General features: G+C 38.8%; 1 protein-coding gene across 24 annotated transcripts; it reads left to right on the forward strand.

Annotated features, from left to right (window-relative positions):
* Nucleotides 1-240: 240 nt before the first annotated feature.
* LUC7L3 (LUC7 like 3 pre-mRNA splicing factor) lies at nt 241-26,541 on the forward strand. Of its 24 annotated transcripts, XR_011422976.1 has the most exons (13): nt 241-890; nt 13,059-13,125; nt 16,115-16,154; nt 16,682-16,826; nt 17,218-17,292; nt 18,303-18,407; nt 19,340-19,501; nt 19,899-20,182; nt 20,836-20,996; nt 23,069-23,194; nt 24,346-24,486; nt 24,592-24,697; nt 26,034-26,474. XR_011422976.1 is itself a non-coding variant. In XM_070226333.1 (12 exons), exons 1-12 carry the CDS (start codon nt 792-794, stop codon nt 26,065-26,067), a joined length of 1,416 nt encoding a protein of 471 aa, XP_070082434.1. In that variant the 5' UTR covers nt 241-791; the 3' UTR covers nt 26,068-26,541. The 24 variants fall into 24 exon arrangements, 18 of the variants coding, with proteins under 18 accessions (XP_070082434.1, XP_070082435.1, XP_023508526.1 ...); XR_011422975.1 differs by lacking the exon at nt 24,592-24,697 and having other exon boundaries at nt 24,346-24,539; XR_011422973.1 differs by having other exon boundaries at nt 24,592-26,474.
* Nucleotides 26,542-26,779: the final 238 nt, after the last annotated feature.

Below are 26,779 nucleotides of genomic sequence, written 5' to 3' on the forward strand. Positions count from 1 at the left end.
AACCGTTCAGAACTTAGCTTGAAGAGCTTACCTGGCACATGGTAAGTACTCAGATATTGGTTGAATAAGTTAATCAATAATTTAAAAAAATTCCAGATCAGGAGGCATCAGGTGCAGAACTGAATCCCCATACTCCGTGTGACCTTGTAGAAACCACCTTATCTCTTCCTGCTTGATTTCCCACCCTGTGAATCACAGGAATCGGGGGAAGGGAGGACCAAGCCAGGCGGAAGAGGCGGTGAGCGCAGTGACTGGGAAAATGGTGTCGGCACACGGAATGAGCGCTGATCGTCATTCTCCACTGGAAGATGGCATCGAGTGCACCGCGTGGGACAAAGGGATACACTGTGCTTTTCCCCATTTCGGAGCGGTGTCGAAGCTTCACGCCGTAGGCTCCCATTTCTCCCCGTGAAAGATCTCGGGGAGACGGGCGCTTGGGGGCCAGGCGGGCGGCGTCACCGCGTGGTGTAGCCTCTGGTCCCGCCTGGCGCGGACAGGGGCGGTACCACCCGCCAGGGGCGGAGTCCGGGCCCAGCCTCGGCAGGCCCCGCCCCCGGGCCGGCGGCCGCGGGCCCACCTCGCCTCCCAGGCCTGGGCGTGTCCCCGCGGGCGCACGCGCGCGCGTGGCATGCTGGGAAGGCGCCCGCGCGGCGGCCATTTTGTCTTGTCGGCTCCTCTTTAGAGGAGGGTTTTCGGCCTGCGAGTGGGCCGGAGGGGTTGGCGGCGGTGTCGCCGGCGTTTTCTTTGGCGGGTGCCAGGGCTGGTGGGAGCAGCCGCCCGAGGAAAGCACCATGATTTCGGCCGCGCAATTGCTGGATGAGTTAATGGGCCGAGACCGAAACCTCGCCCCGGACGAGAAGCGCAGCAACGTGCGGTGGGACCACGAGAGCGTAAGTCCCGCGGGCTTTGGGCCTGTGCCCGGGCGCCGTGGGGGAGGGGCGGGGAGGGCGCGGGCTGGGCCGCCGGGCCCGCGGCGCGATTTGGGGCCGCGCCGGGGCCGGGTGTCTGACCCCGTGGCCCGGGGAAGGCGGGAGGCCGCCCGGGAGGGAGGAGTCCGCCCGAATCCAGGGATGAAGGATGGGTGGTGGTTGTGGTTGTTGTTGTTTTAGTATCGAGGAAGCCAAAGGGGGCCTCAGTAGCACCGAGGAGCACCTTCCTGATGCGGGGAAACGCGGGAGAGGCAGGAGTATTTTACTACGTCTGGAGGCTGCAGTGTTTTCACCTCGGGAAATAGGGGAAAGGCCACATTCTTCCGTTATTTGGGTTGAGCGGCGTATTTAAACTGAAATTTGTGGCCAGGATTAGTGGTAAAAAATTGTGGCAGTGTATTATTTCAGGAATAGTTTCGTTTCGACGTTTCGGTGGGGAAATAAGATTTTAAATAGAGGATCCTAACTTGGTAGGGTTTGCCGTGATGGTTTACAAGTATTGTTTGTCTGCAGTACGTTGTAGGAAGCCCTGCGTGGAGAGGGCTGTCCAGGCGTTTTCTTCCAGTAAAACTCATGTGATCCTCTTGACCCTGTGAGTAAGGGTAACTGTTGTAAACCCCGTTTGGGGGCGCTCACCCGGGGTCTCTTGGCAAGTTAAAGGGGCGAGCCTCAACCTAATCTTTGTAGGCCTGTGTACTTTCCCCGCTTCTCTGAAGCCAGGTCTGTGCAAATGACCGTAATGTATTTCGAGTGTTTTGAACATGCAGTGTAACGTTTATTTTAGGTCTCACCTGAAGAACAGGTGCAGAATTTAGTCTTACTTGTTTTGCGCTTGTCACCAAACAACGTGGTCATTTAAAGGCAGTTGCTAATGAAAGTACGAAGGAGTAGGCAAATAGACTTTTTAAAGAAATTGCTTCGTCTCTTTAAACATAGGCTGTGGTTAGAGTGAAATTTCTCTTTTGCAGTGCAGGGAAACACGTTGGTGCTAGATGAGTCCTATCAGTACCTTAAAAAATAACGTGTTTGGCTAAAGCGTTGGGGTGCAACCTGATTGCAAAGTACTATGAAGTGTTAATGGTAGAATTCATTGTGTGGAGTCAAATTCACGCGTTTTGTCATTGACGTCGAGAGTTGAAGCTTTTTAAAAGTTTTTTGTTTTGTTTTTTTTTTAACCTTTGGGTTTTTTCCCCCACGTGTCAGAAGAGACAGTAACTTTGCTGCATGTCTTGACCGTCTTTCCTTTCTAAGCATTTCTTTGCAACAATGAAGTAAATTTTTCCTTTACCACTTAACTCGGTAGTCTTTCCCTCTAAGCTTTGCAAAAAAAAAAAAAAGTTAAGATCCAGTTGATGTACAGATAGGGTATTTATCTATTTTGTATTAAAGAGAAAATGGCATTTGATTGCCTGCTCATTAACGGCAGCACCTGTTTGTTCTTCCTTGGTTTTGAACACGTGTTGTGAAGAAACTGGTTTCCTGATAGTATTTTATTGCCACATTGCATTATATGTGACGGGTTTATAACATTAGCAGTGAGGCTCTCAGAATAGCAACTTAGGTTTTTATGTCATCTCAGCTGTAATAAATCTGCTTTCCCTTCTGTTTTAGTGCTTCTCACTGATTTAAACTTTTGGTGCTTGTCACCACAATATCTTATGCGTTTAATGACAGATTTCACTTCATTCTAGATTCAGGGATTTGAAAAAGTCAGTTGCTGGTGTTTCAGATTCATGTCTTCGGGGAGAAGGTTGGTGTTGACCAGGAACAAAGTGTATGGCCTCATCTAAGTAAGTCAGGATAAAGCTGGGGAAGCTCTTGCCATCACTTCCGGGTCGTTTACATATTCTAATGCTGTTGGCTATTAGTGGAGAAATGTACAACCCCCCAGCATATAGTGTAAGGATTTCACTATCGCTGTAACCTGATATTTCAAAATATTTTTGCATTCCTATTCTATTTGGAAATTTTTCTTTGGCACACTTGGCACTAAATGGGAAAGGCTATTTCAGCTGGGTGGGGTCCTTTTGTTTAACAGTTGAAATGGAAACTTACCTTAGTGTTAAAAGTAGTTCCAGAGTGTCTGTATCTGACCGACCTGTGGAATTTGTTTTAAATGCAGATTTCTTTACTTCACTCCCTAGAGGGAGTAGGTCAGTCTGGGGGAAGGCCCCGGAAAGCTGCATTTTTAAAAAAATGGCCTCACCACCTTTTAAAGCTTGTGAGCTACTGCTTTCTGATCACGTGATTAGTCCTGGCTTTTTAATTGTGAGAGTTGGGGAACTCGTTTTTAAGTGAAGGATACACCTGTGGTGCAAATTATCGACCTTTTGTTTATTCATAATAAGGCTGTATGTAAATACTCTCAAGGCTCAATGTCCGAAAGTGCTTTATTGGGATTAGTACTTTACAGGCATTTCCAGCTTCTTTGCAGATTGCTACCTCTGGATCTGGAGAAAGTAGTTTTCGGCTAAAGTCAAACCAGCTTTATTACTGCTCAAAGGATTCATTGAGACACCCTTCTGCCTGGGTTATTGTTATTTTACATTTCCTTGAGATTATTACTATTTTTGCATCAAACAGTTGGTTGGTTTGCTCTGCTTTGCTTTGTTAATCCTAAACAACCACAGTCATGAGGAAAGCATATGATTTTTAACTGCCTAGTGTGAGCACCTTTCAGTTAGTGTCCACATGGGAAGATTTCAGTGTTTGCCAGAGAAGGCATTTGGTAGCCTTGTAATTACCTGAATAGTTCACATTGTAGGGAATTGTAAAGTCTGGCCTTGAGCTTTTATTATTATTTATATAAGAGAACAGGAATTTTGTAATTCAAATTGAGGTTTTTACTTTTTCAACCCGAAAGTGAAATTATTTTACTGTTGACTTAACTCTGATTCTAATAATCCTTAAAATGAAGTTTCCTTCATCATTAATCAAATTCAGGTATGCCCTGTTCAGTGAAGGTTTAATAATTTATGAAGGTAATTGAACTAAATGTTATTTTCTAAAATCTTAAGAATGTTAGGAAATACTGTCATTGATGCTGACAGTTGTTTAGAAAAGAAAAAAACAGTTAAGGCTTCTGTCGATGTTTTTACTTGTGAACGTTTTTGTTTTTACATGTAAAAAAGGGATTCAGAGTTTGGGAAGGAAAATTGGAAGCAAAAAATTAATAATTATAGCACATGACATCTATAAATATTTTACTGGTTTTAATTCAGAGCCACCAAAATGTTCTTTCTGTCAGAAGTATAGGCGTTTCCTACCTTACTCTATGGTACATGGTAATTGTCAGCAGTCTGTGTGTTATATGTGCATATGACTGCTGTTTGTTTTTTCACCCCAAAACAAACAAGGTGAATGAATAGTATAATGAACTCTCCTTGTGCCCATACCCCAGTACAACAGTATCAACACATGGCCAATATTATTTCCTGTATATGCTGTAGGGACATTTCCTTAATATTTGATTGCTTTAGGAAAAATGTGTGTTTATGTATGTATATATATCATTAGATTTGATTTCTTCACTACTGCTTGCTAGGGGAGAAAGTAGTTTAAGTTAGTAATACAGTGCTTCATTGTTTTATGAAATATGTTTAATTTTCTCATTTCTTACTTGTAACTTGGGGAAATTCCTGTATTCATTTATTCAACAAAAATGTTTCACTTTTATGGTAGATAGAATAGTATAGATAACAGCACTTAGCCTGAGAGAACCATCAGCTGGTGGCAGATAGGAAGGAGTAGATGTGCTTTCATAACACAATGTCATAAGTGCCACAGTGGAGAAAAGTGTGGGGTCTTGAAAAGTACACTTGAGAGGGGCTCCTAACTCAGCCTGGGGTACTTGAGAAAGGCCTCTTCAAGTGACCCTTAAATACTGGGACCTAAAGGATTAGTAGGAATTAGCCAGAGGGAGTGGGAGAGAAGACATGTTACTGGAGGCTGGAGAAAAAGTAAGCCTGAGGAATTGTAAGTAGTGTTATTACCTGGAGCCCGTGGTTGCTTTTGTTGGGGAAGGGGGCATGTGGATGGATGGGCAGGAACCTGGTTTTGAATGGTTTTTATAAATCTTGTTAGAAGTTGGGACTAAATTACATTGGGAAACAGTTGAAAGCTTCTAGGCAGGAGAGAGATGTTTACTTTCTGGCTCCTGTGGAAAATTGATTAAAATTTTACCAAAAGTTTGTGTGGGCAAGGAGAGTGAACCATGACTGCAAAGGTATATGTAATATAAAAGGCATGGAAATGAATGATTATAGAAAGTGTGGTCCTGATATAGCTGAAACATAGTATATGTTATGAGGGACTGGCTCTTTTTGTTATAAATTGTTATATTAAAATTTTTTCTTTTGGGGTTTGTCTTTTTTTTGAAACACGAATTCAGTTCTTTTAGCTAAAAAGAAACATTGCTGCTTTTTTTTCCTACTTATTTATTTTTGAGGAAGATTAGCCCTGAGCTAACATCCACTGCCAATCCTCTTCTTTTGGCTGAGGAAGACTGGCCCTGAGCTAACATCCCTGCCCATCTTCCTCCGCTTTTTTTATCTGGGACGCCTACCACAGCATGGCTTGAATAGCTCCGCAGCTGGGATTCAAACCAGCAAAACTTGGGCCCTGAAGCATAACGTGAGAACTTAACGGCTGAGCCGCCTGGCCGGCCCCAGAAACATTACTTCTATCTAGCCTGTTGTAGTCAAAGTTAAACTATTAATGGAAGTGACTAAAGACTACACGTTGAAAGGTATTCTTTTTTTCCCCATCAATAAAGTTTCTGGAAATTCTCGGATTTTAAATGAAAAAATGTACATGACAGCTGAAGTGAAGTTCTTGTCAAGGATCAGATTTACTGTTGCCACCATGATGAATTTAAAATGCCAGTATTTAGATTATCAGAAATAGACATTGAATAAATACATTATGTTTATGACTTGTTTATAAAATGGAACTTGGTGTCTGGTGGAACCAAATACCTATCCAGAGTGGTTAGTAACTTAGAATACCAAAAGAAGCTCTTTAAGGCATCCACAGGATTTTAGGTAGGGACCTATATTTGTTGGTGTCTGTAAAGACGTTTATATGTGATTTACTGATTTGAATTCTTTACTATTTGTAAATGATAAATAGCTGACCTAACCATTAGAGTGAGAAACAGCTAAACATTCAACTGATTTGGGGAAAGCAGTTTAACAAAAGTAATGCAGACAGCATTGAAAATACTTGATTAGCTTAAGCAGGAATTATATTGCTTACTGTTGGGTTCAAGTAGATATAGAAAGATAAAAGTCAATGAGATACTCTTAGTGCACTTTTGTGATTGGTAATAGTTTAAATTGATGACCAGAATTAATGGTGCCTTGAAGAAGTGAATGCATAAAAAAATGGGTCTGTTTTTGTTAAAAACTGTAAGTCTGGGGCCGGCCCGGTGGCGCAGTGGTTAAGTTCTCGTGTTCCACTTGGGCAGCCCAGGGTTCCCCAGCTCGGATCCCGGGTGGGGACATGGTACCGCTTGGCAAGCCATGCTATGGTAGGCGTCCCATATATAAAGTAGAGGAAGGTGGGCGCAGATGTTAGCTCAGGGCCAGTCTTCCTCAGCAAAAAGAGGAGGATTGGCAAATGTTAGCTCAGGGCTAATCTTCCTCAGGGAAAAAAAAAAAGATGAAAGTAAAAAGCTGTAAGTCAGCATTTTCTTAGTTAAATATTTATACTTACTTAAACCCCCCAAAATGCGTAAGTCTTCTTCACATTAAATAATGTTGTCTCATTTAAAGATTGATTCCATTAATATATTGGGAATTGATTTTGCTGTTTTATATTTTCCCTCTGAGTTTAGAACCGTTAAAATTACTTTTTACAGAAGTAAACGTGGTTACTATATAAAAGGTTAGAATTTAACATAGGGATAAACAGTGAAAATCTGTTTTTGCCTCTCCTCTCCATTGCCAAATCTCCCTGAAAAACATAAAAATTGCTCTGTGTGTTTTCAAATCTTTCCTAATAATTTACAGACACATACGCATATATACATATGAGTGAAAGTTGTTAATATGGTCTAATATATAAATATAATATGTATTTTACAACTTTGACTTAAACTCTGAACTCTTTCCTTGTTGGTACATATAAATCTACCTTAATTTATTTAACGATTTGTTTTCTGCTGGGTGTGTACATTATGTCTAATTCTTTTGCCGTTACCAACCAAGCTGCAGTGAACGTTGTAGTACATGTAGCTGAGTCACTTGTAGTATTGGTTCCTGGAAAGACAATGACTAAGTTAAATGCACATTTTACATTTTGATGGATGCTGCCAAGTTGTCCCATAGCCCTCTAGTATTGTTTGGAGTGTCATTTTCCCAACACTGTATATAACAACAAATATTGCCTTAAATTTTGACAATTTGACTTTAATATGGTGGAAACTTGCAATTAAAATTTTCTAGTCACGAGCCAGCCCTGATGGCCTAGTGGTTAGAGTTTGGCGCACCCCACTTCAGCGGCCCGGGTTCGGTTCCTGGGTGCAAAACCACACCACTTACATAGAACTAGAGGAGCTTAGAACTGTACACAACTGTCTGCTGGAGCTTTGAGGGGGAAGAAAAGGAGGAAGATTGGCATAGATGTTAGCGTAGGGAGACTCTTCCCCTGCAAAAAAATAAAAATAAATTTTTCTAGTTAGATTTCCAGGATTGTGTTTCTCCATTCTCTTAACTGATAGTGAAAAGCCTGCTATTGAGGTTGAACTCTTCTGATCACTGGTGTTGCCTTAAATTTATCAAGGGATAAATCACAATTACCTTGTGAGAATTCTGGCCTCCACCACCACCCCTTTGTTGCTGCTCCTCCCACCTTTGGTTATCAGATTATTAGGGTTTTGATAGACATTTAGTAAAGACTTACTGAATAAAAGACTAAGTGTTAATATTTTTAGTTGAACAGCCACAATCCCTGGGGAGGGTTAAAAGAAGCTGTCTAAGTGGCTAGAGCTGATTGGATAGAGTAACAAACACCTTGATGTACTGTCACGTTACAGCAGTTTCTTAAGGAGAGTTGAAGTGTGTAAAGAGCACACAAAACCGCATTAGGAAAATGGGTTCTAATCTGGATTCTATAAGTAGCTAGATGCCTTCCAAGCAGGTCATGTGTTTTCTGGACTCAAGTGGGTTGATTGGACTGAGCTACAGGGATCATCTCATTAATCCACAGGCAGGCATGGCATGTCTTAGTAGGTCTACATAGTGCCTAAAAACTTTTTTCAAAGATTGGCACCTGAGGGACTGGCCCTGTGACCGAGTGGTTAAGATCGTGTGCTCCACTGGGGTGGCCCAGGGTTTCACCAGTTCAGATCCTGGGCGCAGACATGGCACTGCTCATCAAACCACGCTGAGGCGGTGTCCCACATGCCACAACCAGAAGGACCCACAACTAAAATATACAACCATGTACTGGGGGGATTTAGGGGTGGTGGGGAACGATTGGCACCATCTGTTGCCAATCTTTTTTCTTCCCCTTCTTCTCCACCCCCAAGCCTCCCAGTACATAGTTGTAGGTCCTTCTGGCTCTGCCATGTGGGATGCTGCCCTAGCGTGGCGTGATGAGCAGTGCTAGGTCATGCCCAGGATCCGAACCCATGAAACCCTGGGCCGCTGAAGCGGAGCATGCGAAGTTAACCACTTGGCCACGGGGCCAGCCCCTAAAAACATTTTTGAAAAAGTACTGGGTAGTATTTTAAAAATTTGCCCGCTTCTCCCAATTTAACATAAAGTTTAAATTTCACAGTCCCACTATGAAGTATATTTGTTGTCTCCTTTTTTTCTTACTACTTCTCCTAGCTGAAGTCCCCCAGTACATAGTTGTACATTCCAGTTGTGGGTCCTGGTTGTGCCTTGCGGGACACCGCCTCAGCATGGCCTGATGAGCAGTGCCATGTCTGCGCCCAGGATCTGCACTGGCAAAACCCTGGGCCGCCAAAGTGGAGCATGCAAACTTAACCACTTGGCCATGGGGCCAGCCCCCATTGTCTCCTTTTTTTATATGAGGAAATCAAGGAGCATTACAGTCTATATTCTATAGTGGATAAGTGGCGGCCAGGATTCAGACTCCGCATTTTGTTGCCTCTCCAAGTGTACCTGTCTACACTTGCCTGTTGCATACTCTGTTGTCCGTCTTCTCACGTTTCCTTATACCTAGAATGTCTTGCAACCTTTCCACTTCTGAACTAAGAACCAGTTCAAGCTTCACCATCTGTGATGACTTGACATTCCTGACTAAACTAATTTCCTTTTGTTTCTAGAGTTGCATGTAAATACTAGTACACTCTATTTTTTGGTTTCTGTTTCTGTTCTGTCTTCTACTAGACTAAGCTTTTTTTTTTTTTTTTAAAGATTTTATTTTTTTCCTTTTTCTCCCCAAAGCCCCCCGGTACATAGTTGTATATTCTTCGTTGTGGGTCCTTCTAGTTGTGGCATGTGGGACGCTGCCTGAGCGTGGTTTGATGAGCAGTGCCATGTCCGCGCCCAGGATTCGAACCAACGAAACACTGGGTCGCCTGCAGCAGAGCCCACAAACTTAACCACTCGGCCACTGGGGCCAGCCCCTAGACTAAGCTTTTTGAGGAGTGGGTCTTATTCGTTCTTGTATTTCCAGCATCGGTTTTAGCACATAGTGTTACATGATTGTTGAGATGACATTTTCCACTTTTTAAAATTCAAACCCATTTTAAATTAAAGTCCCATTCAGTACCTGTTAGATTTAAGAGTGTGTTCATTCGTATATTTTATTGAAAAACTGATGTAGTACATTTAGATTTAGAGAGTTTTGATCACTTAGAACCTCCTACCTTTTGGAAAGCCTTATTCATGTAAATAAAACTTTAAATAGGGTCCAGCCCCGTGGCCAAGTGGTTAAGTTTGTGTGCTCTGCTTCGTTGGCCCAGGGTTTCATTGGTTCGAATCCTGGGCGCAGACACAGCACTGCTCATCAAGGCATGCTGAGGTGACGTCCCACATGCCACAACTAGAAGGACCCACAGCTAAAAATACACAACTATGTACTGAGGGGCTTTGGGGAGAAAAAGGAAAAAAAAATCTTTAAAAAAAACTTTAAATAGCTCTAGAAAATCAGAGGTATTTTAGTTTTAAAAAATAACATTTATTAGACATTTTATGACAAACCTTGAAGCTAGTAGTAATCAGTTTTACAGAACGTTAAGTCACACAATATATGGTAAAGCCCCCAGTCAGATCCAGTGATAAGTGTTATTAAAACTAAGATTTGATAAGTACTATAAGTCCTATGTTGGTATTTCATTACCAAAAATAATTATATGATTTCTTTCCTAGAAATGTTTGAAGTTTGTATTTGCTTATATTTCACAGTCAGAAGGGACCATGGAGATGTGTATTCCTTTTGTTTCAATGATGAGCCTTTTTGAGGATCATGGAGATTGGCCCAGTTTAAACAGAAGGAACAAGTAGTCTTATGTTTATTAGTTATGACAATAAAAGCCCTATTGAAAACAATAAAATCAGTCTTTAGATAGAATCCACTCCAAAACCCTAGAATATACTTCTGTAAACATGGGAATAGAGATTAAAATAAACTTTGATAAGTAAGTGAAAGTAAAATGCACAGAGGTAGTAAAGTTTCATACCTATGAGGGGTGCACACTAAATTTAGTTTTTAAATTATTATATAACCATACAATTTGTAGCTATAAATAGCACTGAATGCTGGCAATAACTATTACTAAGCTATTACAGATAGCTATTACAGTTGTGGGAAACTTGTTAAATAATTTTTGGGCCCTGGGAACTAGGGTTAATAGTCTGAACAGTAAGTGGCATACTCTTTGTCTCTGTCCTCACTCCCCCAAATAAGAGATTCTTAAATATTTTTTATTTATTTATTTGTTTTGTTTTATTTTATTTTTTGAGGAAGATTAGCCCTGAGCTCACTGCTGCCAATCCTCCTCTTTTTTGCTGAGGAAGACTGGCCCTGAACTAATGTCCGTGCCCATCTTCCTCTATTTTATATGTGGGACGCCTACCACAGCATGGCCTGTCGAGTGGTGCCATGTCCGCACCCGGATCCAAACCAGTGAACTCCACGCCGCCGAGAAGCAGAACGTGTGCACTTAACTGCTGCACCACCGGGCCAGCCCCTTAAATATTTTTTAAAATTGAGTATTTGCGTTGATATTTTATTGTGATACACTTAAAGTGGATGCAAGGTTTAACAAATCATACTTTTTAATAGTTAGAAAAGTATGTACCATTTTTAAACATTTCATATGACCATTGGAAGTTTGGAAATAATTTGGAAAGACATTGACCATTTGAGCATACAGAGCCTTTTAAAAAAATAATTTGTAAGAATGATTTTTAAGTTGCAAAGAGTAATCTTAGAAATGAAGTATGAGAAGAACTTCTAAAGAAAATAGTACATACTATGATGTATGGCTATATATAACAGGATAATATTGATATAAGACTAAATTTGTTGAGGGGCCAACCCTGTGGCATAGTGGTTAAGTTCAGTGTGCTCCGTTTCAGCGGCTCAGATTTATGGGTTTGGATCGCCAGCACGCACCTACACCACTCATCAGTCATGCTGTCGTGGCAACCCTCATATAAAGTGAAGGAAGGTTGGCACGGATGTTGGCTTAGGGCTAATCTTCTTCAGCAAAAAGAAAAAACAACTAAATCTGTTGATCAGACAGTCATTTTTGTTTTTCATGACCTTAATTCCTCTGGACTCAGCTTATGGAACCACATTGCTTCAGACAAGCATAAAATAATTGACCTTTGAGGCAGAAAACAATCTATTGTAGATTTAACATCCAGTACTAAGTGTCTAGAAAGAACTCTCATTCAGTCTTAAATTTAACATCTCTCTTTTTTCATATGTCATAGTTGCACAGTTGTGCATTATCTAACAGTGGGATATGTTCTGAGAAATGCATTTATTAGGTGGTTTTGTCATTGTGTGAACATCATAGAATGCACTTACACAAGCCTAGATGGTCTAGCCTACTACACACCTAGGCTATATGGTGCTAATCTTAGGGGACCACTGTTGTATAGGTGGTCCATTGGTGACCGTAATGTTGTTATGTGGCACGTGACTGTACATTGATAATCTACCCAGTAACAATGAAGTCTTTAGTACGTGAAGAAAGGAAGATATTTTGAAGTTTCGCCTACAAGTTTTGGTTTGCAGTGTTATAGAATTAAATATAGGATAGAGAGGTCTTGGAATATATATGAAGGAGTTACAGAACTACCAATGGAAGAAAATTAAAAGTCGATTTCATGTTAATAGTTTTTCCCCCATACCATTTGGTAAAGTACTGGCGTGTATGAAAATATCCAATACGTTTTAGAGCCTGTTAAAGGATCTCTTAAGTGAAAATAGTGAACGAAATTGCTTTAAATGAATATTATTTGTAATTTAGATAATGATTCCCAAATCCTAATCTGTAAATTGGTTCTGGTCTTTTAACAAAGTTAGAGCGATAAGAACAGTGCGATGTGTTTTGTTTTTAAATGAAAATAAACATTTTCCTTTCTTCTGGATGTCATATTTGTTGTTGCTATGGGAAAGGGGCAGTAGTTAAAAGAAGGTAGAAAATGCTGGTAAATCTTTCAGTCATGTACATATTTTACTGAAATCCAGGAGTCTGAAAGTCACTAATTTACCTAACTAATATGGTTTAACAAATGAGATTGTTCTTAAACTTGATTGAAAGATGAAGACCAAGACATGATAAAATAGTTATTTGGCACCCTTTTCCAATATGGTTTTAAAACTGAACAATTTTAAAAAGTCGAGTACCTTGGGGCTGGCCCAGTGGTGTAGTGGTTAAATTTGAGGACTTTGCTTTGGCAACCCAGAGTTTGCTGGTTTGGATCCTGGGTGTGGACCTACACACAGCTCGTCAAGCGACGTTGTGGTGGTGTCCCACATACAAAATATAGGAAGGTTGGCACAGATGTTAGCTCAGGGACAATCTTCCTCAAGCAAAAAAAAAAAAAAAAAGGAAGATTGGCAACAGATGTTAGTTCAGGGCCAATCTTCCTCACCAGAACAACAACAACAACAAGTACCTTTGTTTTTCTTCACTAGGTTTGTAAATATTATCTCTGTGGTTTTTGTCCTGCGGAATTGTTCACAAACACTCGTTCTGATCTTGGTAAGTAAATTTTCTGTGTAACTTTGTCAAATTTATGATTAAGGAAAACTAGTACTTTATGATTCTGAAAAGCAGTTTTCTCTTAAAGCTTTGTTGATAAAGTAATTTCTTTCCTGGATTAGCTTTTTGTAATAAATAAATGCCAGTCTAATTAAACATGGTGGCTTAATTGAACATACGTGTCTATTTCCACTACGTCCCAAAACCCCTCCAATAAAATGAAAGTGTAAAAAAAAAAGAAGGTGTAATTGGAAGAGGAGCTAACATTAGACATGTCAACAAATGTTTGGAAGATAACAAGTGGATGGAAGAGTAGCAGCAAACTCAACAGAGCAGAGAAACCTGTACCCTAAAAGCCTGCAGAAGGGGATATTACACAGAAGTGAATGTTTGATCAGTAGAACCCTGGGCAGGCTCAGGGTTTGGAGGCACCAGGGATCAGAGAAGGCAAAGTTGAGAGTCATGGGGATGAAATTACGAGAAATTAGTCTAGTTCATGGTTTCTCAGCCTTAACATTTGACCTTTTGAGCTGGATAATTTTGTGTTTTAGGGGTCCATCCTGTGCATTGTAGGATGTTTAGCAGCATCCGTGGTCTCTACCCACTAGATAGGCCAGTAACCCCCTGCAGTTGTAATCCCCTCCAGGCATTGCCACATGTCTCTGGGGGGCAGAGTTGCCCCCTCTTGAGAACAACTAGTCTAGGTGGTCAGACTCTTAAGACCTGTGCATCTGGTGATTCTGCCTCTCCCAACCCTACGCCTGAGGAGACTAGGGTAATTTTCTGGAGAAATTGGACTAAAGAAACTCTAGTTCATCCGAGCCACAAAATGCAAAAAATATAATTGACTATTTCTTCTCCCACGGGTGGTACATAACTAGTATCATTCTAGAAACATCAAAGAGAACTTAATTCATTAAGCACAATGCTTGCCCTAGAGCATTAGGAGGACATTAGGACTGGACAAGTCTAGATAATGGGATCCTAGATACTGCACAGGGCAGTAATGAGTGAAAATGAGACTATAAGAGAGATTAAATGAGTCTGTATTCTTAATAGTGGGGTTTTCCCATTCCCTTCCTCTGCCCTGTTCCTAGAAGGATACAGCCAGATGTTTTTCCCCAGGCAGAAGAGAAGAGGATTCTTTAGAGAAAGTGAACAGTTCCAGAGAAGTGATCTACAGGTACTGACCCTTGGGGACTCTCCTAAAAGAAAGTCTTGCCTGATTTTCCTGTGGTAAAGCCCATTAGTTGACAAAACTGCCTGTGCATACCAGCTTTTAGGCAGATACTGGAAGTGTTTTGCCAGCCGAGGAACAACAGTCAGACATTTGAAGAAAACCTTCGACACGAAAGACTAACAAAACCAACAGAAAAAAAGAATTTAGTGGAAGTAGAGATCATGGGGAAAGCAGAAGAAAAAATTTGTGTCTTAACTAAAGTTAGTATCCTCAGAGAAAGTGAGGATAACAGGAAGATTAGGATGCTATATAAAAAGGGAATTTTTGAAAAACCAAAAAGAGCTCTTGGAAATTAGAACTGGAGAAATCTGAAATCAGTGGAAAGTTTTGAGAATAAAATCAAGGAAATTTGTTGGAATATTGGGTAATTGGACCGAAAAGATTAAAATTAGAAAAAACTCTATCAGTCCAGTGCTCTAATAGCTGATTAAGAGTTCTAGGTAGGGGAAACAGAAGGGAAGAAATTGAAAAATTTGCAGTACTGAAGGATGTTAGTCTCTAGATTGAATGGGTCCTTCAAGTGCTTAGCACAATAAGTGAAAAAAGATCCATACCAAGGCACACCATTGTGAAATTTCAGAACACCAGGGATGGGGGTGGTGGGGCACACAGGATCATGAATCACAGTGGCCTCAGGTTTGTCAGTAACAACACTGAAAGCTTGAAGACATGGGAGAAACACCCTCAGGATTCTGAGTGAAAAAATATTTTTACCTAGGTTAGCTATATAGGCAAACATCAAAGTATGAGGGTGAAAAAAGACCTTTTCAGGCATGCAATGTCTCAACAAATTTATCTCCCATGAGCCTTTTCTCTGGAAACTTCACCAAGATATGGCCATAACCCAAGAAGGAGGAAAAACGACATCCAGTAAACTGCATCCAATATAGACCCGAAAAAGAATTTCTCAGGAAGACAACTCTATTAGTGAGCTTAGGAAATAAGCGGCCCAGACTGAAGCAGGACAGAAAGCTTATGGAAGAAAATGAAGCTGATTATCTGGTATAGTTTGAATCTTGAGGGAAATTAGTATTGAGATAGTTTCTATAGTTGAGTTAGTGTTTGAGAGGAATTTGGAAATGGATCCATAGAAAACTAAACAAATGAAAAAATTACAATAAAAGTATGAAGTTTATCAAAATTGTTATAATGCACCTTTTGTTTGGCTCAGCAGTTAATAGTATTGCATAGTCAGAATATAAACACTGAGTGTTTATTTAACCTAAAATTTTAATGTCTAAGATGAACCAAGAAAAAGCAAAATAAGCATAGAATTTAGAAATAGGTAAAAGGGTTAAAATTGGTTGCCTTTTGGAGGTGGGAGGGGGTAGGACTAGGGTGCTAGCCTTGTACTATTTGACTTCATGTGCAGATACTTGAAATTAATAAAGTGTCAGCGGTGGTTCAGATCAGTGGTCTGCCCTCATCCTAGTTCTTTTCATGAGTGGCAGTGAGGAACAGTTTTCTCTTTCCTCTCACTCCCTCTTTTCTTACCATATTGTAGTTGCTCTCCATTATACTGATCTTGAAGGTCATTATACTGATCTTGAAGGTGAACGGTTTTCGTGTGCCTAACTTGGGCATGTTGCTTCATGATTCAGTAGGCTCAGTTTAGGTGTCTACAGACTACTCAGTGATTAAAAAGGAAGTTTTTTCCTTTTTTAAAAAAAAAGAACTTTTGGCAAGAGAAAAGGTTGTTGATGTCACCAATAATTGCTACATTCATATCTCTCATTCTTTTTTTTTCAGGTCCATGTGAAAAAATTCATGATGAAAATCTACGAAAACAGTAAGTTACCTTTTTTTGGTCATTTTTTTCCTCCCTAGTCATTATTGAAGAAGTAATTGGAATTAGTGTAAAATCAATGTCTGGTGGAGGTCCTATTCATTACCTGGGGGTGGTAGAAAGTCATAGAGCTTCAATAATGATACTGGTAGCCATCATACTATATACCAAGCATAAAGCCCAAGCTTTTTTATTTTTTTCTTTTTTAAAATCACATTTGCCTTTTTAACAGCCCTGATTTGATAGACGAGACGAGACCTGTCCTGGGTCCACGGTCACAGATCCACTGTAGTGGTAGAGCTGGTGTCTGAGCACCCAGATTGTAAAATCTGTGCTCCTAACCACATATAAAGCTAGATACTGCCTTCCATTTACTGGGATGAGGGACAACCAGAAAGTTACTTATACACCTGGTTTACTCTTGAGCCTAAATGCAACAGTCCATGAGACTAGTTAAGATAGAATGTGTGAGTTGTAATGGATAAAGATTTGGACAGGAAATATTGCATGTTTGTTATCATTTTTATCAGGTATGAGAAGAGTTCTCGTTTTATGAAAGTTGGCTATGAGAGAGATTTTCTGCGATACTTACAGAGCTTACTTGCAGAAGTAGAACGTAGAATTAGACGAGGCCATGCTCGTTTGGCATTATCTCAAAACCAGCAGTCCTCTGGGGTGAGTATGAAGTTAATTTACAGCCTTTATAAAGTGTCCTTGTTCTCTGGAGACCCAGAGACCTCCCTAATATTGAAACTTGTGTTCAAGTTCATTTATTACTTTGTGTTCTTTTAGAATGATTTAAAACTTAGAAGGCGTTCATTTTTCTTAGTCTTTATTACTTTATTAGTAAATATAATATTGATTTTGCTGATCTTAAGATTTTTCTCTTAAATATCGGTAACTGACAAAATATGTAATTGATGAACAGAAATTGAAGATAATAGAGTTACTATCCTTGTGATTCAACATTTTAACTATTGGATACAAATATTATGTATTTTATGTGAGAGTTTGAATATTTCTTTCTTTTTTACTTGTTGAAAATACCTTTTATTGTCTTCAATAGGCAGCTGGCCCAACAGGCAAAAATGAAGAAAAAATTCAGGTTCTGACAGATAAAATTGATGTACTCCTGCAGCAGGTGAGAATTGTGTGCATTAATGTCAGAAAGTACTTGAAATAGACACTTAGCCAAAGAAGATAGAATGATGGCAGTTAAGTGTATGTAAAGGTGCTCAGTGTCATAGTCATTATGGAAATACAGAAGAAAACCACAGTGAGATACTTATTGTATACCTATTAGAATGGCTAAAATTAAAGAAACTGCCCATACCAAGTGTTAGTGAAAATGTGGGCAAACTGGAACTATCATATATTGTTGATGGAATTTAAAATGGCGCACCCAGTTTGGAAAACAATTTATCTGTTTCTAAAAAAGTTAAAAGATGCACCATGAGCCATTCCTCTCCTAGATATTTACCCAAGAGAAATTAAAACATATAGTTTACACAAGAGTTGTATACCAATGTTTGGGGCAGCTTTAGTCATAATAGGCAAAAACCCTAAAAAAACTACAACTCAAATGTCTATCAACAGCTAAATGAATAAACAAATTGTCATGTATTCATGCAGTGGAATACTACTCCATAATAAAAAGGAATTAACTACATGTAACAGTATGAATGAATCTTAAGATAATTAGGCTGAGTGAAAGAAGCCAGACCAAAAAAAATAGGAATAAAAAGTGGATGGTTCCGTGTATATAAAATTCTAGAAAATGCAAACTAATCTGTAGTAACAGAAAGCAGATCATTGGGTGCTTGGGGAGGAGATAGTACAATGTAAGAGACAGGAGGAAACTTTTTGGGGTAAGGGATGCGTTCATTATTTAGATAACGGTGTTGGTTTTATGGGGTCAAAACTTAGCAAATCATGTTCCTTAAAAATGTACGGTCTATATTGCATGTCAAGTATACTTCATTAATGTTGTGAAAAATCAAAAGGGTAAATTAAAGCCAGAGGTTTCAGTAAACAAAACCAAACAAAAATTCCATTTAACAACCACTGAAAGCAAGTGAAGCTTGAGGAAGAGAGTTCCTGGGTAGTTTGGTTAGAAAGGAGTCTTGACTGCTTTTTTTTTATCCCCCTTAGATTGAAGAATTAGGATCTGAAGGAAAAGTAGAAGAAGCCCAGGGAATGATGAAATTAGTTGAACAGTTAAAAGAAGAGAGAGAATTGCTTAGGTCTACAACCTCGGTAAGTAGCAACCTCATTTTGATTTACCCAGACTGTTCACTGTGAATTAGTAGGACCTATTCCTATTTGAGAACCTTTGTAAACAATTTTCTGACGTCCTAAATCAAGAGTCAAGCAGCTTTATCTTAAAGGGCCACATAGTAAATATTGTAGGTTTGCAGGCCACAAGGTCCCTGACAGCTACTAGGCTCTGCCTTTATATCATGTATAAAGCAGCTTTAGACAATACATAAACAAATGGGTGGGACTGTTCCAATAAAACTTCATTTACAGAAACAAACCTCTACCTGCTGCCTTGCCAACCCATGTCTTGGGTCATAAGTATTCATTTGTTCCTGGGTTTTATTTTATTTTTTGTTATGATAAATTACTCAGTACATATTTACCTCAGCTCAAAATTAGTATACTCTTAAAATATCTTCTGCCTTCTTAACTGTTTTAATTAGAGAATCTAATATACATGTTTTGGATATTGATGGTGGAATATAATTGATCATTGGTTCTCAAATATTGAATAGGATATGTTCAGATTACACTCAATGAGTTAATTTCCCTAATAATTTTGAAAAGCATTTTTAATATGGAGGCCACACCTTTAGCCTATTGAACCTAAGTAAGAACTGAATTCAGACTAAAATAAGTAGCTTTCTGAAAGGTAGTTTAACTTTTTCAAGGTGATGTGGGTAATTCAGCGGTTGCAGTTGAGTGATGAGATCTCAACACTTCCTGGATGATATGGAAAGTTGGTTGCTGTTGCCATGCTTCCTCTCTCTAAAAGATGACCAGTTGCTGCTCAGTATTATGGCTTTGGGGAAATGGAAGGTAGCAATTCACAATATTAGAAATCTATTCTAAATATTAAGTATTTTGGGGGGGATTTATTTATTCTCTCTTCCTCAGATATTCTTATGATAATTGATTTATCATTTCAGACAATTGAAAGTTTTGCTGCCCAAGAAAAACAAATGGAAGTTTGTGAAGTGTGTGGAGCTTTTTTGATAGTAGGAGATGCCCAGTCCCGGGTAGATGACCATTTGATGGGAAAACAGCACATGGGCTATGCCAAAATTAAAGCTACTGTAGAAGAATTAAAAGTAAGTTTCTTCTAAACGTGTATTTTAGCTATAGCTCATGTTGTATTTTATTATGGCAAATAAATGATCACACCGAGACAGAAACCTCATTGATGTTTTACTGATGTGTATTATTTGAAGCAGTGATAATACATAGGAAATTTTGCTGTTCATCAGATTATCAAAGCACTGTATTTTCTTCACTCTTTAGTGCCAGGAATTTGGGGGAAAGAATATTCCTTAGGATTTAGTCAAGTAATGGTTTCTTGTGTTCATACATGATGTTGGAGTTTCTGCATTTCCCTTTCAGGGCATCAGATTCCATAAGTTGGTCTGCAGATGCCTCCCCTTAGGTAACTGTTGTTTGACAGTGTCTTTAAGGTTATAGTTATATAAAAATCAAACCTAATTTCTTCAGGAAAAGTTAAGAAAAAGAACTGAAGAACCTGATCGTGATGAGCGTTTAAAAAAGGAGAAGCAAGAACGAGAAGAAAGAGAAAAAGAACGGGAGAGAGAAAGGGAAGAAAGAGAAAGGAAGAGACGAAGAGAAGAGGAAGAAAGAGAAAAGGAAAGGGCTAGAGACAGAGAAAGAAGAAAGAGAAGTCGTTCCCGAAGTCGGCACTCAAGCCGAACTTCTGACCGAAGATGCAGCAGGTCTCGGGACCACAAAAGATCACGAAGTAGAGAAAGACGGCGAAGCAGGTACATAGAACACATGAGACAGTGCCCGGCACGTAGTGAGCGTGCAGTAAACAGTATTAATTACTAGTGTTATTCCTTGGAACTTGGGAAGCTCTTAAGTATTGTTAAGCACTAGGATGGATTATGAGAGTTGAGTCAGTAAGAGCAAGTCCGTCTTCAAGTTTCCCACCAGTATTAGGGGGTTTGATGCTATCTTATTAGGAGGTCAGTGTACCCAGGTGGTCTCTTAAGTGCTTCTCTTCTCATTGATTTTAAGAAGATAGTTAAATTATTAGTTATGTTGAGTAAGGTTACCTACTTTTGCTTTGAACAACATCAAGCGCAATATAAGAACTAAAATGTCATGTAACTAATTCTTTAAAAACATGAAAAAATAAATTTTACCATTTTAATTAGAGTTGTGATTAAAGAAGAGGAGTCTTAAAGAGCACAGTGATAACTATGTGAGCACTATTTGAAAAATTGAAGTTAGAAAGATTTGCAGTAATTTTCAGTTAAGATTTCTAATATAAATATGTTTTAGTAGTAGATTCTATCCATTTGCCTTTTAAGGGTAAGTTTTGCTTAATCTTGTTAATTGTTCAATATATAATTCAAGATTTTTCCTCACTGTAATACCAGCTGAAGTTGCTTTCCTTTTGTTTTAAATTAAGAAGTAGAGATCGACGAAGAAGCAGAAGCCATGATAGATCAGAAAGAAAGCATAGATCTCGTAGTCGGGATAGAAGAAGATCAAAAAGCCGCGATCGAAAGTCATATAAGCACAGGAGCAAAAGCCGGGACAGAGAGCAAGATGGAAAATCCAAGGAGAAAGGTTAGTTTGTGTGAGAATTTCATTCAGTAAGAGACTGTTTCACACTCTTGTCTCCCCACTTACTTTTCTTTGGCCCTAGACAGAGTTCCATGTCAAGCTCTATTCCTTTTCCCTTAACAAAGTCCTTCACTAAGACGCAGGCATTATTTTCCCCTCTCCTCTGATTTGTGAGAATGACAGTTACCCTGATGTTTTTCTTAGTACATGTCAAAACCACATTTTTCAATTTATAAGCTGAAGTTTTATCGTCTAGATTCTTCCAAGTATTGCATTATCTTTCAGGGTTATTAGGCTGTAGAATTTATTAACTTGGTTATTGGCAACCTTTTTTTTTAATCTGCAGTGTTCCATAATATGTCTTACAGAGTAAATGTGTATTGGTCCTCATGTACAGTGTTCATTTAAGTCAGTAATTAACTTCTAAGGTCACAGAAGTTGAATAGCTTACATGTGTTTTAACCATCTTTTCTATTGAAACAACATGCTGTTTTCCCTCTCCTTTCTTCCTTGGTTTTCTGTGGTGTTCCAGTAGCTGGTTCACTGCGCACTATTAGTGGACCTTTTCATTTTGTGTTTGGCATGTTTTCACAAGGATATTGTCATCTTTTAACTTAGCCTTTACTGAAAGATAATTCTTTCAATCATCAGGGTCTCTTTTCTGCATTTTCTTCAGATTCTTTGAGCATCTTTCATTTTGTATTGACTGGGCTGTTCTGCTTTGCATGGTTTTTAGGAATGAGAGAAAGGACCTATTTTCTAATTTTCTTGGCTCTGCTTGTTCCATCCTGTTCTGCCTGTGTTCATGTTTGATCACCAACATGATATATGTGCTGCTGGGCTTTATTTGATAGTCATTTCTGATTTTCTTTTATGGAACTATCGTATAGTTTTTGTTTTTTTGTGGGTTTTTGAGGGCTAGGTTTTGGCTAGACTGAGTTAGAGGACCAGCAGCACAAACAGTGGACATACTTTTTGATCTTCTGCTTTTATTTTTCCTTAAAAAGTACACCTTCTCTCTTAAAAATATTTGCATATATTGCCCTTTTCTACAACATGGAGCAAATGTTAAAAAGTAGCAAACAAGGATGATTTTTAAAACCTACTGTCATGAACTTTAGTATTTACCATTTAAGTTCAGAAATTACTTCTGCATTTCAAAAAACAATTGCTACAAAACGTTGACTGATTTTTACATTGGTTTTAAGAAAGTTTCACTCAACCTTTTTGCAAGATTTTCTGTGCAATGTATTTTGGGGTGAGGGGTCAACCCTCAAGAGCCAGTTATAAGGTGTCAGATCAAATCGGTCACTTCTCTTTGAGAACTAAAGCTCTTTGCCGTACCATCATTCGTGTCACTTGACATAGTTGGATTGGTTCTCAGGGACAAGAGCTAGCTAGCCTTCATGACTATCTGGGATTAAGTTGAGCAGTAAATGGCGCTGGCCTGACTCAAAACAGGTGTGTTAGTGTAGTTTCTCGAGAGAGCAAAAAAGATGTCCTGAGTTGCTCAGCTGTAATCCTAATTGTAATGATGACGTTGTGGAATTTAATAAAACTTTTAAGTAAAATAAGCTGCGTTGGTTTAGATTATGGATAAACAAGGATTTTCCTGATGCGATACGGAGGAAGGAGAGAAGACTTGATTCAGAGAAAACTCGGCATCAGGTCCGTCTTGAAAGATTGGATATGCCGTTATAGATTTATCATAAACTTTGGGATCTCTTTAGAAGTCCTGATTTACTGGCTTTTGAACATGCCATCTAGCTATTCGGGCACTCACAGGTATACAGATGACTGAAAGCTTGAACTCTGAGGCCACGTCGGAGCAGTAGCAAGCGTTTGATTGTAGCAGATGCGTGAGAGGGAGTTCACTGCTCCAGGTGCTCCGGTGGAGGCAGTTCATCGGACTCCACACATGAAAAGTGGTTTCTCACACAGATCTGTCCTTACCACCGACCAGTGGAGGGGGCTCTCTTTGTCTAGAGAGGCTTCCTTTTTTAATCCTTAGCCCTAAAATCCACTACACTTTGTGGATGTCCTCAGGACTATTAAGATCTACCATATTTACATAGGGCAGAAGATAAGATTATTGGACTGACTACTAGTCCTCTACGGGGCAACAAGACGACTCTTCCTCATTGAAGCTACCTGTGCACCGGAGAAGCCCATAAGGCACAAAGGGAGGACTTTCCCACAAGGTCAGTTAGAGCATACTGTACTGGCACGGTTCCCATAAGTGGACAGATAGACATGAAGCAAGTCCTGCAGTCAGCTCCATGGACGTTGCTTCGTGCATCCTGCAAGTGTTATGGACTGAACATGCTCCTTCACATAAGATCTTCAATTCTTACACTCTTGAATGAGTGCCCCCCCTGCCTTATTTTGTTTTCATTGCCAGTTATTTGATGTTGTGTCTTAACAGCTTTGTCCAGAATCTGTAGAGGGTTCTGCTTCTCTTAAAATATCTTCCTGTCTTATGAACAACTCTGCTAGCCCAGCTATTCTTAACTTAAAGGTTTAAGGGGAAAAATAATTCTTCCAGAAAGTTTGTAGTTTGCTTTAACGTTTCTGTAGAAGTCTTTTGTAGGCAATACTTGGATCTAAAAAAATCTAGAATATGCTTGCTCTGTGTACCACTCTTTGCCTCTAGTCGGTTTCACCATTCCAAAGACAATGGGGAAAAGTTGAGATTTACTTTTTTCATTCTTTGTTTGCAGCTGAGTTGAATTTTAATTTCTCCTTTTGGAAAAACAACTCCCAGATGGCATATATATTACTTTTCTTAGCAAAGCACTGAAGTTCAGTACTTGGAATGGGATTTAAGATCCCCTTTCTTTCATTGGCTTGTCTCTCTTGGGTATTCAAATATATATATGTATGTAACCTGTACATTTAAAAATAGTTGGAGAAATATGCCTGTCAGCTTTTTTTGCTTTTGTAGTTACTATTTTTACCTAAGTTAGTGATTTACTTCATGTGAACACAGTTTTTGTGTACTATCTTTCATCCTTTCCCGTTTCTTTTGTATGTTCTTTATCACAAATGAAATTTACTTTCAAATTTTGTATTGTGCAGTGATTTGGAGTTCCTGTAGTTAATAGCTTCTCACCAATTTGAGGGAGTTTGCCCACTATTTTACCTTTTGTTTTCCCTTAATTCCCCATCGTACCCTCTTCCTCCTCTGTAAATTGCAAATTTTATCCCTTTGATAGATTCACCAAACTGTGTTACTTACAGTCTGTGGGAAATGATTGTCTTTTCATCTCTCAATTGTTTTCGCTTTTCTAAGTGTCATGTCTGTATTGTATTTTGCTTTAAAATCCATGGTCACTGTCTTCTTTTATGGCAGAAAAGAGGGGATCTGATGATAAAAAAAGTAGTGTGAAGTCCAGTAGTCGAGAAAAACAGAGTGAAGACACAAACACTGAATCAAAGGAAAGTGATACTAAGAATGAGGTCAATGGGACCAGTGAAGACATTAAATCTGAAGGTGACACTCAGTCCAATTAAAACTGATCTGATAAGACCTCAGATCAGACAGAGGTAAGTGTATTGTTTCTCACTTTGATTAGGGCTTTTTGTTACTGTTTGACAGTGCAGCGTAAGTATGCACAGATGAAGATGGAACTAAGCCGAGTAAGAAGACATACAAAAGCATCTTCTGAAGGAAAAGACAGTGTAGTCCTGCAAAACATTTTGAGGTACATTGTTTTGTCTCAGCTATTTTGTAGCAGACTCGTGCCCCCGTTAGTGTGCCTCTTTGGAAATTATTGCCCACGTTTGTAATATAGTCGCCATTGAAAAGTTAATTATCCTTTTTTTAGGGATTTTGCTGTCATTTCTTTTTTTTTTAATAAAAAGGTTGAACTGTTTTTTTTTTCTTTTTGGTATTAAGTCCATCTTGTGTTGGTACATTGGCAGAGACATATGCTTTAAAAACTTAAATATTTCTGAGGCACATGTTGGACTACTTTGTTTTAATTAAACTGCTAGTATTTCTTTGTCAAGGATGTTTCTAGTTTTTTGCTTTATTGCCTTGCATTCTAATGCAGTTTGTTCTGTAACTCGAGAGCCAGTAGCATTGGATTGATGGAAGTGTAGGGTTTATGAATTATTGCAGCTGACTACCATACCTCACACAGCGTTGGTGTTGTGAGCGGCCCATGAAAAGCCAAATTAAAAATCAAGGATTCAGTCAAACTAAGCAGGTACTCATGCCAGGTACTCCTTTCTCTACCCACATCCATGTTTGAATGCTATTGCCTGTGATCTTTACGCTTAACTGTTGTGTATCTTTTTTGTTCTTTACAAGAAGCACAGAGGGGTTTTTTGTGTATTGCGTGAAAACTTATAAATCAAATGTTAACAGAATGGAATTTTTTTTCAACTGTATGTAGGGATGCAGTGGTGCCCAGAATTAGATATCTTTAAAGAATTTTAAATACAATAAACACTTCATATTATTCGCCTTGTTACATTCAATGCAATTCTCAAGTCTTTAAGAGGTATGTGTTTAATATTTCCTACTGTGTAGGAGAATTTGCAGTCCTCCATAGATACACAGGAATAGTCACTGGCTGATACACTTACAGCAGCAGTGAATAGTAAGGACAGACACCTTCAATCTGTGAAATACAAAGAACGGATCAACCATATAGGATGAATTTGGGTTTTTAAAGAACTATTAAATTCAGGTTTTATAAGAGTTCTTAAAACCTGTGAACTGTTCATTCTTTGGGCTAGTGGCATGGGATAAAATATTCCTAATGAAAGGAAGTACAATTAGTTGATTTGTCAATGGCATTCCTTTTCTAGGACAGTAATATAGTGTTATGTGTGTGAGCCATTCACACATAGGCAAGCATACACAGGCACATGGCTTTAAGACCGAACTGATGCCTTGATAATTAAAAAGAATACAAACAATCCATATACATATATTAATTAGCAGTTAGTGACTGGGCCAACACTTAGTCATAAAAATTTGCCTTTTATGTGTTGTCTAATTATCATTTTTCCCCAAATTTTGCATTGTAGGACTACTGTTCGAAGATTTTTGGAAGAATACTGAAAACGACATAAAATGAAGATCGACATTAAAATGAGGTGAAAGAAAACTATAGTGGCATAGAAAAAGTATAAAGCTCAGTTAGTTGTTTTTTTTTTTTTAATTAAAAATTAATTCAGGACTGATGTGACCTACCAGATTTCAGAACATGTGTTAATAGCATATATATGCCACTGAAAACTTAGGTCCTGTATCATATTTTTTTCTTTAAGACTTTTTAAGAAATATTACTTAACATGTGGCTTGCTCAGTGTTTAATTGCAAGTTTTCATTCTTGGACTTTGAAAACGGGATTAAACGTTGGTATTTGTGTGAATCAGACTAAGTGGGATTCCATTTTTACAACTCTGCTATACCTAGCCTTTGGATTTAGAAGTGAAAATAAAGTATCTCTGACTTTCTGTTACAAATTTGATTGTCTCTGTCATTGAAAAGTTTTAGTATTAATCTTTTTCTAATAAAGTTATTGACTCTGAACTAGTCCCTTGTTTTAAATATGAGGTACACTGTTACTAGAGGTGTTGGTGTACAGTTTTATCTGATTTGTTCTGTTTAAGACTAATTTTTATAGAATTTCCACATTTCAAATGTTTTAAATAATGGTGCTTCAATTTTGGATATGAATAAATTTGGTTCTGAATAAATTTGAATTTTGCTTTTAATAGTGAAGATGTACAGTGAACTAGAATATATTTTTACATCTTTGAGAGATTTC

The sequence above is a fragment of the Equus caballus genome, chromosome 11, assembly GCF_041296265.1.
Source record: "Equus caballus isolate H_3958 breed thoroughbred chromosome 11, TB-T2T, whole genome shotgun sequence".
In the NCBI taxonomy this organism is placed as follows: Eukaryota; Metazoa; Chordata; class Mammalia; order Perissodactyla; family Equidae; genus Equus; species Equus caballus.